The sequence below is a fragment of the Nerophis lumbriciformis genome, linkage group LG06 (assembly GCF_033978685.3).
Source record: "Nerophis lumbriciformis linkage group LG06, RoL_Nlum_v2.1, whole genome shotgun sequence".
NCBI classification, from domain to species: domain Eukaryota; kingdom Metazoa; phylum Chordata; class Actinopteri; order Syngnathiformes; family Syngnathidae; genus Nerophis; species Nerophis lumbriciformis.
The window spans coordinates 17,823,659-17,840,480 of NC_084553.2; the positions used below are offsets into that span (position 1 = coordinate 17,823,659).

At 38.8% G+C, this 16,822-nt stretch overlaps 1 protein-coding gene across 2 annotated transcripts in view; it reads right to left on the minus strand.

The window, feature by feature from the left end:
- The window catches only part of plekho2 (pleckstrin homology domain containing, family O member 2), a 31,510-nt gene extending 22,062 nt beyond the window's left edge, over positions 1-9,448 (minus strand). Inside the window, exon 1 of one of the 2 annotated variants that reach the window (XM_061963828.2) lies at positions 9,078-9,448. In XM_061963828.2, coding sequence (XP_061819812.2) covers positions 9,078-9,086 — 9 coding nt within the window. In that variant the 5' untranslated portion in view covers positions 9,087-9,448. The remainder of the gene's footprint in view (positions 1-9,077) is intronic. The other variant, XM_061963829.2, reaches the window with a different exon arrangement.
- Between the last annotated feature and the right edge of the window lie 7,374 nt (positions 9,449-16,822).

Here is a 16,822-nt window from a genome sequence, read left to right on the forward strand (position 1 = left end):
ATACCTGTTGGGAGCGCATTCCACATTGATGTGGCATAGAAAGAGAATGAGTTAAGACCTTTGTTAGATCGGAATCTGGGTTTAACGTGGTTAGTGGTGCTCCCCCTGGTGTTGTAGTTATGGCGGTCATTTACGTTAAGGAAATAGTTTGACATGTACTTCGGTATCAGGGTGGTGTAGCGGATTTTATAGACTAGGCTCAGTGCAAGTTGTTTTACTCTGTCCTCCACCCTGAGCCAGCCCACTTTGGAGAAGTGGGTAGGAGCATACTTGCCAACCCTCCCGGATTGTCCGGGAGACTCCCGAAATTCAGCGCCTCTCCCGAAAACCTCCCGGGACAAATGTTCTCCCGAAAATCTCCCGAAATTGAGGCGGGGCTGGAGGCCACGCCCCCTCCAGCTCCATGCGGACCTGAGTGACGTGTTGACAGCCTGTTCTCACGTCCGCTTTCCCACCATATAAACAGCTAATGATCGAGGGCGAATTCTTGGTTTCTTAGTGGGTTTATTGTTAGGCAGTTTCATTAACGTCCTCCCAGCGCGGTAACAACACACAACAACAGCAGTCAAGTTTTCGTCCCCCGTAAAGCAGTTCGTCTGCCGTAAACAGCAATGTTGTGACACTTTTAAACAGGACAACACTGCCATCTACTGTACATGCATATGTGACCCACCCGTAATGTGTCACATTTTTGTGTTGATTTATTTAGTTTATTTTGTGGTTTGAATTCGTTTTTGGAGCTGTCATTACACATTTATCAGTATTCACATTGGTCAATAGGGGGCAGTAGGGCGTTTCTTCCCAATTGAATGCTATCACCTGCAGACCGGAAGTGTCTTGTCATTCTGATGAGCGCGACCAGTCTGTGAACAATTGAAATGTCCTGTGTGCTTTTTCCTCCTGTATAACAGGTTAGTTTTGGTGAATCAACTCACTGAATAATATCCATGTGATCTTTCTAAGTTTAAGTACACATTCTGATGGTGGAGCCTAACTCTAAAGTGTTTGTGAGTTGTAGTTTGTATTTGTGAATGAATCCAGTGCACAGCTGCAGTAATCAATACAAAAAGGTGACGTGAGTGCGCAATGTTTATATAGGAACTTCTGATCCTAATTCAGACTCCCAAATTAGAGCTCCCGTTTTCTTATTGATTTTATAATGTATATTTGTATAATGTGTGTGTTCTGAAATAGCGACAGAGAATAGAACTAGGATGGACAATTCAACCCTTAACTCAACAATGAGTAGATGAGTGTTATGTGTGTGTAAATGTGTAAATAAATTAACACTGAAATTCAAGTATTTCTTTTATTTATATATATATATATATATATATATATATATATATATATATTTTTATTTTTTTATTTTTATTACATATATATATATATATATATATATATGTATGTATACATACATACATATATATATATATATATATATATATATATATATATATATATATATATATATATATATATATATATATATATATATAATAAAAAAAATATATATATAGCTAGAATTCACTGAAAGTCAAGTATTTCTTATATATATATATATATATATATATATATATATATATATATATATATATATATATATATATATATATATGTATATATATATATATATATATATATATATATCTTAACCACGCCCCCGCCACCCCCCCCACCCCCCCCACCCACCCCCTCCACCTCCCCCCCCACCCACCCCCTCCACCTCCCGAAATCGGAGGTCTCAAGGTTGGCAAGTATGGGTAGGAGTGAGGTGGGATCTGGGGTGGAGGTCTAGAAGTAATCTGACTAGCTTGTTTTGGGATGTTTGGAGTTTAGATTTGAGGTGCTAGGGTACCAGGAGGTGCATGCGTAATCAAAAAAGGGTTGAACCAGAGTTCCCGCTAGAACTTTCATGGTGCTTTTGTTGACCAGAGAGGAGATTCTATAGAGAAATCTCGTTCGTTGGTTGACCTTTTTGATTATCTTGGTTGCCATTTTATCACAGGAAAGATTAGCCTCTAGAATGGAACCTAGGTAGGTGACCTCATCTTTCCTGATGATAACAATGTCACCCACTTTTATAGTGAAGTCATTGACTTTCTTAAGGTTGATGTGGGACCCAAACAGGATGGATTCCGTTTTACCCAAGTGTATGGATAGCTTGTTGTCAGCGAGCCAGGTGCAAGTTCTACAGACAGGCACTGAGGATTTTCTCCACCTGTGACTTGTCCTTGTCTGATACCAGCAGGGTTAGGGTTAGGGTTACTAATAAGCAATAATTCTGAGGTTATTGAGGCAAGACTCTTAGTTAATGGCTTACTGGTTGTATAATAAGGCCATGCAGAATAAGGCATTAATAAGTACTGAATCATGACTAATTAAGAGCCAATATGTTACTAATTTGCATGTTAATAAGCAACTAATTAATAGTGAATATGTGTTCCCCATACTAAAGTGTTACCATAACATTTAGCACTCACATTTAGATTTAAGATATACATTTAAGATGAGGTGATTCGGGCATCTGGTCAGGATGCCACCCGAACGCCTCCCTAGGGAGGTGTTTAGGGCACGTCCGACCGGTAGGAGGCCGCGGGGAAGACCCAGGACACGTTGGGAAGACTATGTCTCCCGGCTGGCCTGGGAACGCCTCGGGGTCCCACAGGAAGAGCTGGACGAAGTGGCTGGGGAGAGGGAAGTCTGGGCTTCCCTGCTTAGGCTGCTGCCCCCGCGACCCGACCTCGGATAAGCGGAAGAAGATGGATGGATGGATGGATGGATTTAAGATTTAGATATAAGGGTTTATATTTAGAGTTAACATTGAGATTTAGATTTAACATTTAAATTATATTCGAGAGTTAGATTTAGAATTAACAATTAGGTTTAGATTTAACAATCTGATTTAGATTTAAGATTTACATTTAGGATTTAGATTTAACATTTAGATTCTGATTTAAGGTTTAGATTTCAGATTTAGATTTATATTAGACATTTAGATATAACTTTTAGAGCCAACATTTAATTCAATGTGATGAAAATGAGTTACATGTGAGAAAAAGTAGCTAAATGTGAGAAGTATATCCGTTAGAAAAGTGTGACAGAATGTCTACATTGGGCACCCCGTAGCTATTAAAGCGGTGCAGGCTGTGGCCTGTTAGCTGAACAGCTATGTCAGGGTGTCGCCACCATTCTGTGATGATAATCGCACAGCTGTCCCGAAGCCTGTTGTTTCTTGCCAACCATAGTTCCAGTTTGTCTGTTTTGTGGACCCCGGATCTGGTGTTGATAGACTTAGACTTAGACTTCCTTTTTATTGTCATTCAAATTTGAACTTTACAGTACAGATAAGAACGAAAGTTTGTTGCATTAGCTCATGGTAGTGCAGGATACAAAATCAATAAGGTGTAGATATAAATAAATAGATTACTGTACAGATAAATATATTGCACTTTTGCATTTGCATCCACGTTTATGGATGTATGTTATATTGTCTTTATATTCCAGCGAGTTAATCCATTTTTGGGGGGAGTTGAGGGGATTATTATGATGCGTTCAAGAGTCTTACGGCCTGAGGGAAGAAGCTGTTACAGAACCTGGAGGTTCTGCTTCGGAGGCTGCGGAACTTCTTTCTAGAGTTCAGCAGTGAAAACAGTCCTTGGTGGGGGTGGGGAGGAGTCTGATTTTCTGAGCCCTGGACAGGCAGCAGCTTTTTGCGATAGGATGAGGAAGATGCTCGGAATCGGTGGCCTGTGTGGTTTTCGTGCTAGCCTTGCTAGCAGGCCCGCTCTGCAACTCCTCTTCTATGGCTTCTCCCCTGCTTTTTGATGCTTTTTGGTGGACTTTTGGATCTGCCTCAAAGGAACCTTTTGGCCATGGCAACGTTTGCACTGGAGGCCAGCTGCTGAGTCCGTAGAGAGTCAGCATGGAGAGTCGGAGAAGAAGATGGACGGGGCTGCGAAGCTGTTATTGAGCATCGAATTGGACGAGCTTCACAGAGCTATGGCTGGATGAGAACGTATCGGCTTGGGTCTCCCTAGACGGAGCTCGTGGCCAACCTAAGATGGAGTCTTGGTTGCTTCATTGTGGGATGAATAAAGTCTATCCTATCCTACTGAGATCATTTACACAATCACATTCATAGAGCAGCACACATACAAGACAGACTAAAATCGACCAATACATAGAGCTAGTAGCCACAGCGTCCGTACGGCAAAAATTATGAAAAACATTAAATATTAAGAGTATGTGAAAGTTGGACTCCTACATTGTTTACAAACCCCGTTTCCATATGAGTTGGGAAATTGTGTTAGATGTAAATATAAACGGAATACGATGATTTGCAAATAATTTTCAACCCATATTCAGTTGAATATGCTACAAAGACAACATATTTGATGTTCAAACTGATCAACTTTTTTTGTGTGCAAATAATCATTAACTTTAGAATTGGATGCCAGCAACACGTGACAAAGAAGTTGGGAAAGGTGGCAATAAATACTGATAAAGTTGAGGAATGCTCATCAAACACTTGTTTGGAACATCCCACAGGTGAACAGGCAAATTGGGAACAAGTGGGTGCCATGATTGGGTATAAAAGTATATTCCATGAAATGCTCAGTCATTCACAAACAAGGATGGGGCGAGGGTCACCACTTTGTCAACAAATGCATGAGCAAATTGTTGAACAGTTTAAGAAAAACCTTTCTCAACCAGCTATTGCAAGGAATTTAGGGATTTCACCATCTACGGTCCGTAATATCATCAAAGGGTTCAGAGAATTGGGAGAAATCACTGCACGTAAGCAGCTAAGCCCGTACTGCATCAACAAGCGACATCAGTGTGTAAAGGATATCACCACATGGGCTCAGGAATACTTCAGAAACCCACTGTCAGTAACTACAGTTGGTCGCTACATCTTTAAGTGCAAGTTAAAACTCTCCTATGCAAGGCAAAAAACGTTTATCAACAACACCCAGAAACGCCGTCGGCTTTGCTGGGTCTGAGCTCATCTAAGATGGACTGATGCAAAGTGGAAAAGTATTCTGTGGTCTGACGAGTCCACATTTCAAATTGTTTTTGGAAACTGTGGACGTCGTGTCCTCCGGACCAAAGAGGAAAAATACCATCCGGATTGTTATAGGCGCAAAGTTGAAAAGCCAGCATCTGTGATGGTATGGGGGTGTATTAGTGCCCAAGGCATGGGTAACTTACACATCTGTGAAGGCGCCATTAATGCTGAAAGGTACATACAGGTATTGGAGCAACATATGTTGCCATCCAAGCAACGTTACCATGGACGCCCCTGCTTATTTCAGCAAGACAATGCCAAGCCACGTGTTACATCAACGTGGCTTCATAGTAAAAGAGTGCGGGTACTAGACTGGCCTGCCTGTAGTCCAGACCTGTCTCCCATTGAAAATGTGTGGCGCATTATGAAGCCTAAAATACCACAACAGAGACCCCCGGACTGTTGAACAACTTAAGCTGTACATCAAGCAAGAATGGGAAATAATTCCACCTGAGAAGCTTAAAAAATGTGTCTCCTCAGTTCCCAAATGTTTACTGAGTGTTGTTAAAAGGAAAGGCCATGTAACACAGTGGTGAACATGCCCTTTCCCAACTACTTTGGCACGTGTTGCAGCCATGAAATTCTATGTTACCGGTAATTATTATTTGCAAAAAAAAAATAAAGTTTATGAGTTTGAACATCAAATGTCTTGTCTTTGTAGTGCATTCAATTGAATATGGGTTGAAAAAGATTTGCAAATCATTGTATTCCGTTTATATTTACATCTAACACAATTTCCCAACTCATATGGAAACGGGGTTTGTACTTCCTTGACAACCTCCTTAACCTTTTACAATCAAACAAAAACATCAAAAAGCTAAAATGCACCAAACATGAGAAAGTGTGGAGTGTTTTGTAATGGAATAAGACACCATACCAACTTTGGTGTAATTTTTGATTGTTAACTGTGTTTTCTTTTTATAATGTCTACATAGTTCAGTGAGCAGGTTACACTGTGTGGCACGTGTGTTTTGACTTGATGTGTTGACTTTTAGTTACTTGGGGTGGGAAAGGTTGTTTGGAAGGTTAGGTATACATTCATGCTTCACTCTATTTTTGTACAGTGTATACAGTTTAAACACAAAATAATTATTATTGAGATGATAACATATTACACTAATTTACTTTGTCAGCAAAGCTAAGATATTTAGAGGGACAAGCGGTAGAAAATGGATGGATGGGTTTAGCATATATTTACTTAAATGGGATTGCTTTTAGTATCTTTACTGTACACATTGTATCAGAGTAGGCCCACATCCTGCAGCTCTCACTGGATAAAGTTTGGATTATTGTTTTTAATTTGTATAGTTGTTGTTTTCAATTCTAGAATGTAATTTATTGCAGAATAACTCCAGCAGTTTGTAGTTGTTTCAGTTTCATCTAAAAAAAATCTTCAAAAGGTACTTGCATAATTTGCTTACTTGCTCTACCCAGAATGCACCAAATCTATGGTGGACTATTACACCCCGTGGTGCTACAAAAAATACACTACTTGACTTTGCATATGTACGGTACTCCAAAATGCTTGTAAATGTGTGTGCGAAAACAGTTTTAAGTTGAACAAAAAAAACAACAAAGTTAGTCTGAGTGGGCCTGCTAACCTTTACTGTAGGTGGCTAACACACAGTAAAAATGAAAACGTGTTCAATCATGATTTCTGATGTCAAACAATTTCACAGGAAGACACAGCAAACATTGTGAAGCCATGGTCTAATCATCTTGTCATCCACAAAACGATGAGACGGCGCTAACGTTTTCTGCGTCATACAATGGTGGCATTGTAGCACGTGACATATGCGGTCAGCAGGATGTGGTGAAAAGTTGAGGACATGAGATGACACCATTTTCAGAAAAGGGCCATGGGTTTTGAAAAAAAGTGCTTGGTAAGTGGCAAGTTTTATTGTCGGTGAGTTTGACTGATTCACGCTTGACAGTCTCCTTTTTTTTAAAGTTAGGTTTACAAAAAGTATTATGTGTTTTAACAGTCCAGTGTATGGTATTTTTGTACTTCCCTTTTCTAATAAACTGGCTTCCTCAATGCACATGAGGGGTGGGCGGATACATCCAAAAATCGATGGCATCGATATCAATGGTAGAATCAGTACTGGATCGTATTAGCGTCATGAAATCACTTCTCTTCTGTTTCTTTTTAACACATTCAAGGATTCAAGGAACTTTATTGCCAAACCAGCACAAATATCGGTGTTGTTGATATTGGATGATCAATATACTTACTGCACCTTATTCATTTATGTCATGCGTTATTTTGCAGAAAATTCAGTTCTGGGGAAAGGAATGTTCCAGAGGAACTGATTCAAACTGGGTTTACAATGTTGTTGTAATGTTCTTTTTACAATGACAATAAATCTATCTGCCATTGACTTGATTTTGCTCAAACAATTGTATTAAATAAAATATAACCATTGTATTATTCTATTGATATTGTTGTATTGTTGCCTTCTTAATAGTAAAAGTCTTTATAATAAAATAAACATATATGTCTGGGCCCTTGCTCATAAAAACATTATTATAACCTGATTTGCCAGACAATAAGATGGAGGAGAGATTGGTGTTGCCAACTTAGTGACAATGTTATCTTGCTAAAATCTTATCTTTTTTTTAAAAGCAACTAACAACAAACCTAGTGGAGACTTCTGGGTACTCTGAAATAAAAGTACGTATTGCTCTAATCAACAAGCACCGGATAGCTGCTTGCGAATGCAAGCAGCTGTGTCTTGTTTGTGATGTAAAAAAAAAAAAAAAAAATACTTTTTTTATAGTTATAAACATTTTTGTTATGCTTCTCATTTGGTTTTATTAACTTTTTATATTTGTATTGGCCAAATTGATGATTACGTCATTACATGCCCCACCTCACGGAGATTGCAGACGGGTGAAACACAGTTGTTGATAATAAAATATTTTGTGTTTTATTATGATTACAATCATGATCAACAAATTAAAGGAAAAAAATACAAAAGCATTGAAGAACATTGAAAAGTTTCAAGGCCAAAAAATATTGGCCCTGTATGTATTTTGTTTCGGATCGATAACATTTGCAGTATCACTAACCCCTATTTATTGCACATTCACAGAAGCAGACCTAAAAAAAATCTGAATGTTGTCTAGACCATAGGCGCCGATCTACATTTCTGCCAGTGGGTGCTCGGTGTGCGTGTATAAATAAATAAAAATAAGACGTTCAGCGAAGTTAATATCCATATGATTTGTGGCATTATTATTTTGTAAAACGGACCAAACTCGCCACAAAATTAACTACAAGGAGATTGATTTTTCAAAAATGATTTTAAAGATTGAAAGTTGCCATCAATCCCACGTGGGTGCTCGTCATTGTCCGTGGATTTTTGGGCCCCGAAGCACCCACGGGATCGGCGCCTATGGTCCAGACCATTACAATAATCGCATGTTTGGAGATGGGATTAAAAATATATCAAATTATCATTCCAAAATGAAGCATTAAAACCTAAATAAATATCTTCTTGATTCGTTTAATCGGGGAATATGAAATCATGAATAACGAAAATAGATACAAATTAAATGAATATTAAAAAACACAGATATTCGTCAAACTAAAGTACTATAAACGGAAGAAAACTATCGATCCCATACTGCTACTCAACTTGGCATCGAAACTGTCGATATTTGGATCGACCCGTGCTTCCTCAACCAAGTGTCTACATAACAGACGGAAGCCCGTGGCTCCAATCTGGAACATTTACATGAATAAATGTTTTTGTTGTTGTGTGCAATACATTCCCCTTATTTTAAATAAATAGGGAGAAGCAGTATGAACATGGATGAACATTGAATTACAATTAACGTAATTATTTAAAATGAATTTAATCATCCTGAGAATTGCCTCACTGTCGCCAAACTTTGGTACTTTCGTCACATCTCATTTTAGTTTTATATACACGCTGACAGCAAAATGTGGGGAAAAAATGAGATTATAGATGATGAAGATCGGAATCAAGTGCCAACTTACATGTTCCATGATAAGAGCCTGAGGAGAGATCCGTTATACGAGCTGCAACTGCTGCGAACTCCCTCGACGTTGTTTTGATGCTTGTAAGACTTTTGATGTCGTCTGTGATGTTCAGCTGCTGATGTATTTATCCAACACTTCCCGTGATTACATTTAAGTTTAATGTCGTCTGTGATATTCAGCTGCTGATGTATTTCCAACACTTCCCGTGAGTAAAAGTCTGCTTTTGATGACAGCACTAACTTGACTTGTTCTTCTCTCACTGCAACCAATGTTACTTCCGGCTTTCTGCACTTGACAACCTTCACTTTCTGTCGAGGAGGAGCTAATTGTTTGATTCATCCTCTTTTCAATCAAGTATTTTCAAACACTTTTAGCAACTTGTCCCACTGAGCCATCAATATAAACACCATTTCTAGACCTGCTCTAAAACAAGGTTTCCAAAGTATGGCCCACGGGCCATTTGTTGCCCGTTGATATTAAATGTATTGGCCCTTGACACATAAAAAAAAATCATTCTCAATAATACACTAATTTTCTTTGTCACAAACGTTCAGGTAGCGGAGATTACACTACTTATTAGCGGTGGAGCTCGGTTGGTAGAGTGGCCGCACTTGAGGGTTCCAGGTTCGATACCCGCTTCTGCCATCCTGGTCCCTGCCGTTGTGTCCTTGGGCAAGACCCTTTACCCACCTGCTCCCAGTGCCACCCACACTGGTTTAAATGTAACTTAGATATTGGGTTTTACTATGTAAAAGCGCTTTGAGTCACTAGAGAAAAGCGCTATATAAATATAATTCACTTCACTTCACTATTAATGTGATGTTAAAGGTTCTGAATTTTGCTGGTCAGTTCTTTTATTAGAGAACAGCTGGTTGTGCACACATAGTGAACATTCAACAGTGGGATATGTATTAAAAATTCACAGAATAATACATTAAATTCACCTACAGAGTAAATAATGCATTTTAGCTTCATCCTGAATAAACACCAAATCAGTGCTATTTGCATCCCCAGGAAATAAAATTGATAAATACAGGATGAATTAACAATAACATATTTTTACCTAAGCTGATCCAATTGCACATTTATTACAATTTCAAAGCCTTGTCATTCGGGAGTAGCTCAGAGTCAAGCCACTGCTCCTCCACGTTGAGAGGAGCCAGCTGAGGTGGTTCGAACGCTTCATTGGGGAATTGTTTAGGGCATGTCCGACCGGTAGGAGGCGACGGGGAAGACCCAGGACACGTTGGGGAGACTATGTCTCCCAGCTGGCCTGAGAAAGACTCTGGATCCACCGGGAGGAGCTGGAGGAAGTAGCTGGGAAGAGGGAAGTCTGGGCTTCTCTGCTTTGGCTGCTGGCCCCGTAACCCAACCTCGGATAAGCGGATGGATGGCAATTTCAAAGATTAATCGCAAAGATTAATTTTACCTTCCTTCTACACTGTCTCCACTTCTCAAAATATGTTTTTTACCATGAACTATAATCATGTAAATACTTTTTACATACGCATTACTTGTTTTACAATTATACTTTATTTTTACAAAACTAAACACTATTTAATTAAAATTTACAATCGATTGGTGTCTCTGGATTTTCACTCAGTCTCGTTATCCTAACATTCCTAAAATTCCACAATATGAATTAAAATAAATTCAATGGCTACAGAGGTAAGAGTCAAAAAAAAAGTTTGAAAAGGAGGAACTCTAAATAAGAAATTCCTTAAGGTAAATACATAAAAATACACCTACTGTACAAGTCACATGGTCCACAGGAAGTTGCATCATTCACATCCTCTGCAGGTTGTGTTAAGAATCTATGTTTTTCTGTATATTCCATCATACTTCAACTATGACTTGGGGGTTAAAATCCCAGCAGCGGTTACCGCCATTATTTTTGGGATTTTATTTATGAACACATTTTGCTGAATCACTATAATGTGCTTAGTGTCAAGTTGCTATTTGCATAAATGTCATGTAGCTTTACTTTATGCTTAAAACTCACACCAGTTACTTTCGGTCCTGACTGTTACTCAAAAGAGTCATCTGCAGCTTAGGAACCTTGTTAAAAATCAAAAATGGGCCAACACATTTGGAGTTGTTCAAAATGTATATGATCAGATTTAGATTTGGAAAAAAGGACATGCTTGTTAAGAGAGAGTTACTACAAGCACGTGGCACCAATTTGATGGTATGATCCCCTAACTTTTTGTTACTACTGTACAGTCTATTAATCTAAATTTGATAGATTGTAGCATGTTTGATATACCAAATGTGTCAAAAAATGTCCTAACACAGAGGTGGAACACCAATTGTGCTCTACTGTGGCTATGTAGAAGATTTTTGGGAATTGTCCCATGAAACTGGCTTCTTTTGGTTTCACTTCCTTAATTTTAGCAGCACAAGAGAATGGAGCTTCTGGCGGGAAGCTCATAGTATCAGAACTCTCGGCCAGTACGGTATTTGTTTTTTTTTGCGATAAAAGCAAGACTGTTTGAGTAAAATAAAGGATTACATCAATATTAATGTAATGTTCCACATGACATTGGTTGAAAAAAGTAGGCCAATATTTATTAGGAAGAAGTAGTGTTGTATTTAATATTAAATGTTTATCTTTCGTGAAGTATAGTAAATAGTGAAGGTGAAACGACAACAGTAAAATAGTTAATGATCTTTTCTACTTAGTGGTTTAAGATTATTTCCTCCTTTCTTCAACCAGCTGTATTGTTTACCTCCTTAACACCATCCACCCATCCATCCATTTTCTACCGCTTGTCCCTTATGGGGTTGAGGGGGTGCTGGAGCCTATCCCAGCTGCACACGGGCGGAAGGCCTTAACACCAATCAAACAAAAAAACAAAAATGCAGCAACAAGGCGAAACACAAAAATATGGTAAGAAATACCAAAATGTCATATAAATCTAGCTTTTCTGTCCGTTTAGTCACACAGGTATCCTGTAACGCAGTGTTTCTCAACCTTTTTTGAGCCAAGGCACATTTTTTGGGTTGAAAAAATCCAGAGGCACACCACCAGCAGAAATCATTAAAAAACGAAACTCAGTTGACAATAAAGAGTCGTCGTCGCAATTGTTGGATATGACTTTAAACCATAACCAACCATGCATCACTATGCTCTTGTCTCAAAGTAGGTGTCCTGTCACCACCTGTCACATCACGCCTTGACTTATTTTGAGTTGTTTGCTGTTTTTCCTGTGTGCGGTGTTTTAGTTCTTGTCTTGGGTTCCTATTTTGGTGGCTTTTTCTCTTTTTTTGGTATTTTCCTGTAGCAGTTTCATGTCTTCTTTTGAGCGATATTTCCCGCATCTACTCTGTTTTAGCAATCAAGAATATTTCAGTTGGTTTTATCCTTCTTTGTGGGGACATTGTTGATTGTTATGTCATGTTCGGATGTACATTGTGGACGCTGTCTTTGCTGTCATCCAGCATTCTGTTTTTGTTTACTTTGTAGCCAGTTTAGTTTTAATTTTGCTATGCATAGCCTTCCCTAAGCCAATGCCTTTTCTTAGGGGCACTCACCTTTTGTATATTTTTGGTTTAAGCATTAGACACCTTTTTACCTGCACACTGCCTCCCGCTGTTTCCGAAATCTACAAATGAAATAGCTACCGGCTGCCACCTACTGAAATGGAAGAGAATTACACAGTTACTCTGCCGAGCTCTAGACAGCACCGACACTCAACAACACATAATTTGCAGACTATAATTACTGATTAGCAAAAAATATTTTTAACCCAAATAGGTGAAATTACATTATCTACGGCACACCAGACTGTATCTCACGGCACACTAGTGTGTCGCGGCACAGTGGTTGAAAAACACTGCTGTAACGTGTAAACAAACTCCCACACCGTTTATATCAAAGCCTTGTCTTCTGGGAAACGCTGTGACATTAGTCGACTCCCTACTAAATTACAGGTTTCGGAAACGGCAAATGGTTTAAAACTTAAGATAGGTAAAAATGGCATTGAAATAAACTTTTGCTGGGGATAGCTTTAGTCTTTAATGAAAACTAATTTAAGAATTGTTGAGTGGTTCAGATTGAAAAGTTAACTGGTCATAGTTTGAAGTGAAGTGAATTATATTTATATAGCGCTTTTCTCTAGTGACTCAAAGCGCTTTACATAGTGAAACCCAATATCTAAGTTACATTTAAACCAGTGTGGGTGGCACTGGGAGCAGATGGGTAAAGTGTCTTGCCCAAGGACACAACGGCAGTGACTACGATGGCGGAAGCGGGAATCGAACCTGGAACCCTCAAGTTGCTGACACGGCCACTCTACCAACCGAGCTATGCCGCCCCATGTTTGCCCACGCCTGATTTAGTGGGCCAGTGTTGGGCAGTAGCAGCATTACGGGTTTACATTCCTCAGTAGCGCATTCGTAATGTTGCCGTTTACATTTCAGTCGTGGAGCTTCTTTCATGGCCAAATAGTGCGGTAGAGTCTATAGTGGCTATATTGCCCCAAGCATTTCCAAACATCAAACTCCTCTCTTCTGCATAGAATTAATTACCTTTTTTAACGCCAATCAGCATACTGCTGATACATTGCAGAAGTCTTTACCTTGTAATCACCATGGCCATACCTCACCAAGTTCCTGTCAATTAGCAAGACCTGACAGAACACTTCTGCATGTTAGTTACTGTGCAAAACAAATTTGCATACACATTCAGGTATTTCCCGAAATTAACAAAATAATCTGCTAACAAGTCAAAAGTCTCAGACAGCAAACATAGCATTAACACTATAATAAAGTTGTATTTGTATTGCATTTTACATTTCTGGAAACTCAAAGTGCTAGATGTCAGGATTGCTGTAATGCAGCGTGACCCAAACTGCAGCAGACGGGAGACAGAAGGTGAGTACAAGAATATTATTCCATAAACCAAATAAACACACTCACAAGGGAGTGATAACACTGAGCAACAGGAAAGTGCTAAACGAAGTGCACAGGCCGCAGAACTTCTTTTGCAGACAAATTAGGCGTAGCAGTACGCAGAAACAATGAACAATGTCAGACAGACACCGCCGGACTAAATCAGAGCCTGATTGGCAACCGGGCTCAGGTGTGCCTCGGTTACCAATCAGGTAGCAGGTGTAGATGCCTTCGCATGGAAAGAGGAAGTGAATATAGCAAAATAAGAGCACATGACAGGAACTAAAAAACCACACAGAGAAAAAGCCAACATAAGTCCAGGGCGATAAACAAGAAACAATTTAAATGCAGAGCCGGCCCAAGGCATAAGCGTACTAAGCGCTTGCTTAGGGCCCCGCGGCCACCAGGGGGCCCCCAAAAGCAATTAACAAAAAATTATTATTTTTTATTTTTTGCATGTACGAGTCTGACTGATGATTTCCAAATGATCAAAGATATATTATTGTACAAAAACACAATTTAAGGTCAACATTTTTGCACATTGCTGTTTCAGGTTTTTGTTACCAAAAATAATAAAGTGAATCAGAATCAGCTTTATTGTCCAGTTATGTTTAACACACATGGAATTTAACTTCAGTAGACTGCGCTCTCTTTGTACAAAGTAAACATTAAATATGAACAATTAACTAAAAATATAAACTAGTAATTAAAGACTAATATGTACAAGACTGATGAGACAAGATGACACTTTTACTGTAAATACAAAGCTTTATCACTTGGACTGTTCAACCCCAGGCCACTCTTGTAGCTGAATGTTTTCTACATTTTAAGATTAGGAACCATATGTGGCACTCTGGACATCATTCGTTCATTCATTGGTATTATTTATGTTCTTAACTGGGCCACCCCCATATCTTTATAAATGACATGTCATTTGTAAAGACATGCCAGGCTGACAATAGGATAATGTAAACAACACTGCCAGAGCCGCAATGAGTTTATATATTATTTATATATTATTGGCAGAAATAGAGGGCCCCAAAATCAAATTTTGCTTAGGGCCCCATGGAGGCTTGGGCCGGCACTGTTTAAATGTGATCAAAAACTAATAATAAAGTAATACGTAGCAACAAATAAGTTAAAAAGATTACCTAGACAAGACTTTTAAAGGGAAACTGAACTTTTTGGGGGAAGTTTGCCTATCGTTCACGATCATTATGAAAGACATGACGGATGGATTTTTAATCAATCAAAGTCAATCAAAGTTTACTTATCTAAATCCCTAAATCACGAGTGTCTCAAAGGCTGCACAAGCCACAACGACGTCCTCGGCTCAGATCCCACATCAGGACAAGAAAAAACTCAACCCAATGGGATGACAATGAGAAACCTTAGAGGATCCCCCCCCCCCCCCCCCCCCCCCCCCCCCCGTGTGGACCGGTGCAATGGACTTCCAGTGGATCTAGCATAATATTGTGAGAGTCCAGTCCATAGTGGATCTAACACAGACCTGGGCATTCTGCGGCCGCGGGCCACTTTGTGCGTCCCTGTCCGGCCCGCGTGAGGCCAATCATAAATTACAAAATAAATTTTAAAAAGTATCTATGTCGAGTGTGCAATACAACGGTGCTGCTTTTGTTTTGAAAATCGTTATTTGTATTACTTCCGTGTGGACGTATGCGCGTGAGTGAATGTGAACAGCGGCAATCACAAATTACAAAATAAAGTTTAAAAAACATCTATGTCGTGCGCGCAATACAACTGTGCTGCTTTTATTTTGAAAAGTGTTATTTATGGGCGTATGTCCGGGTGTAACCTGTGAGTGAAGGTGCACAGCGACAAGTGATGAGACGCTAAAAAGAGAAAAGTTGATGACGAATGGCGTGTTTCCAACAAGACATGGACTGCCAAGTATTTCTTTATAGAAATTAAAGGTAAAGCCGTGTGCTTAATGTGTGGTACACAGCTTGCTGTGTTTAAAGAACATAATTTGAATCGCCACTACCCCTGCAAAAAATGTTCTATAGAATCTCTATAGAAATATATAGAACGCTATAGAATTTCGTCGGAATTTCTTTAGAACTGAAGATTCTATAGAATATGTATTCAAAATTCTATAGAAATTCTATAGACATCAGCTTCATGTGCTGGAAGGTCTTTTCACTGTTCTATAGAGCTGGGAATTCTATAGAATATCCTATAGAAATTCTATAGACATTACATTATCTGATGAAAAGTCCATAGATTGTTCTATAGAACTGGGCATTCTATAGAATGTCTAACAGAAATTCTATAGACATTACTTTATCTGCTGAAAGGTCTATAGATTGTTCTATAGAACTGGGCATTCTATAGAATGTCTAACAGAAATTCTATAGACATTATCCTTTATCTGCTGAAAGTTCTATAGATTGTTCCATGGAATAAAATTCTATAAAATGGCAGCAGCGCTATCACCATAGCATTGATTAATCTCATTACGGTAAGTTGATTCACCAGACTTCAGCTTGTTTTTTGAACAATGCAGGATGTCTCTCTCAATTATGAAAATGTTAATTTTGTATCATTCAAAATTGTGAGGTGTCATTTCAAGGCGGACACCCAGAACTTCGGCAGACTTTATTTTTAAAAGTATATTTATTCCAATAAATCAATTTATTTTTATTTTTAGAGTTTTTGAGTTATCTATAAGTAAAAAGTGTGAATATTTTCGTAACTTACTTTTTTATGTGATAAAATTAATTTTATTGGACTTCCAACATAAATTGATTTAGCAAAACTCAGTTCAAATGTTTAAGTCAGACCTAAAACGTCAGGACCCGCCCACGTACCTGCATGCAGCTGTGGAC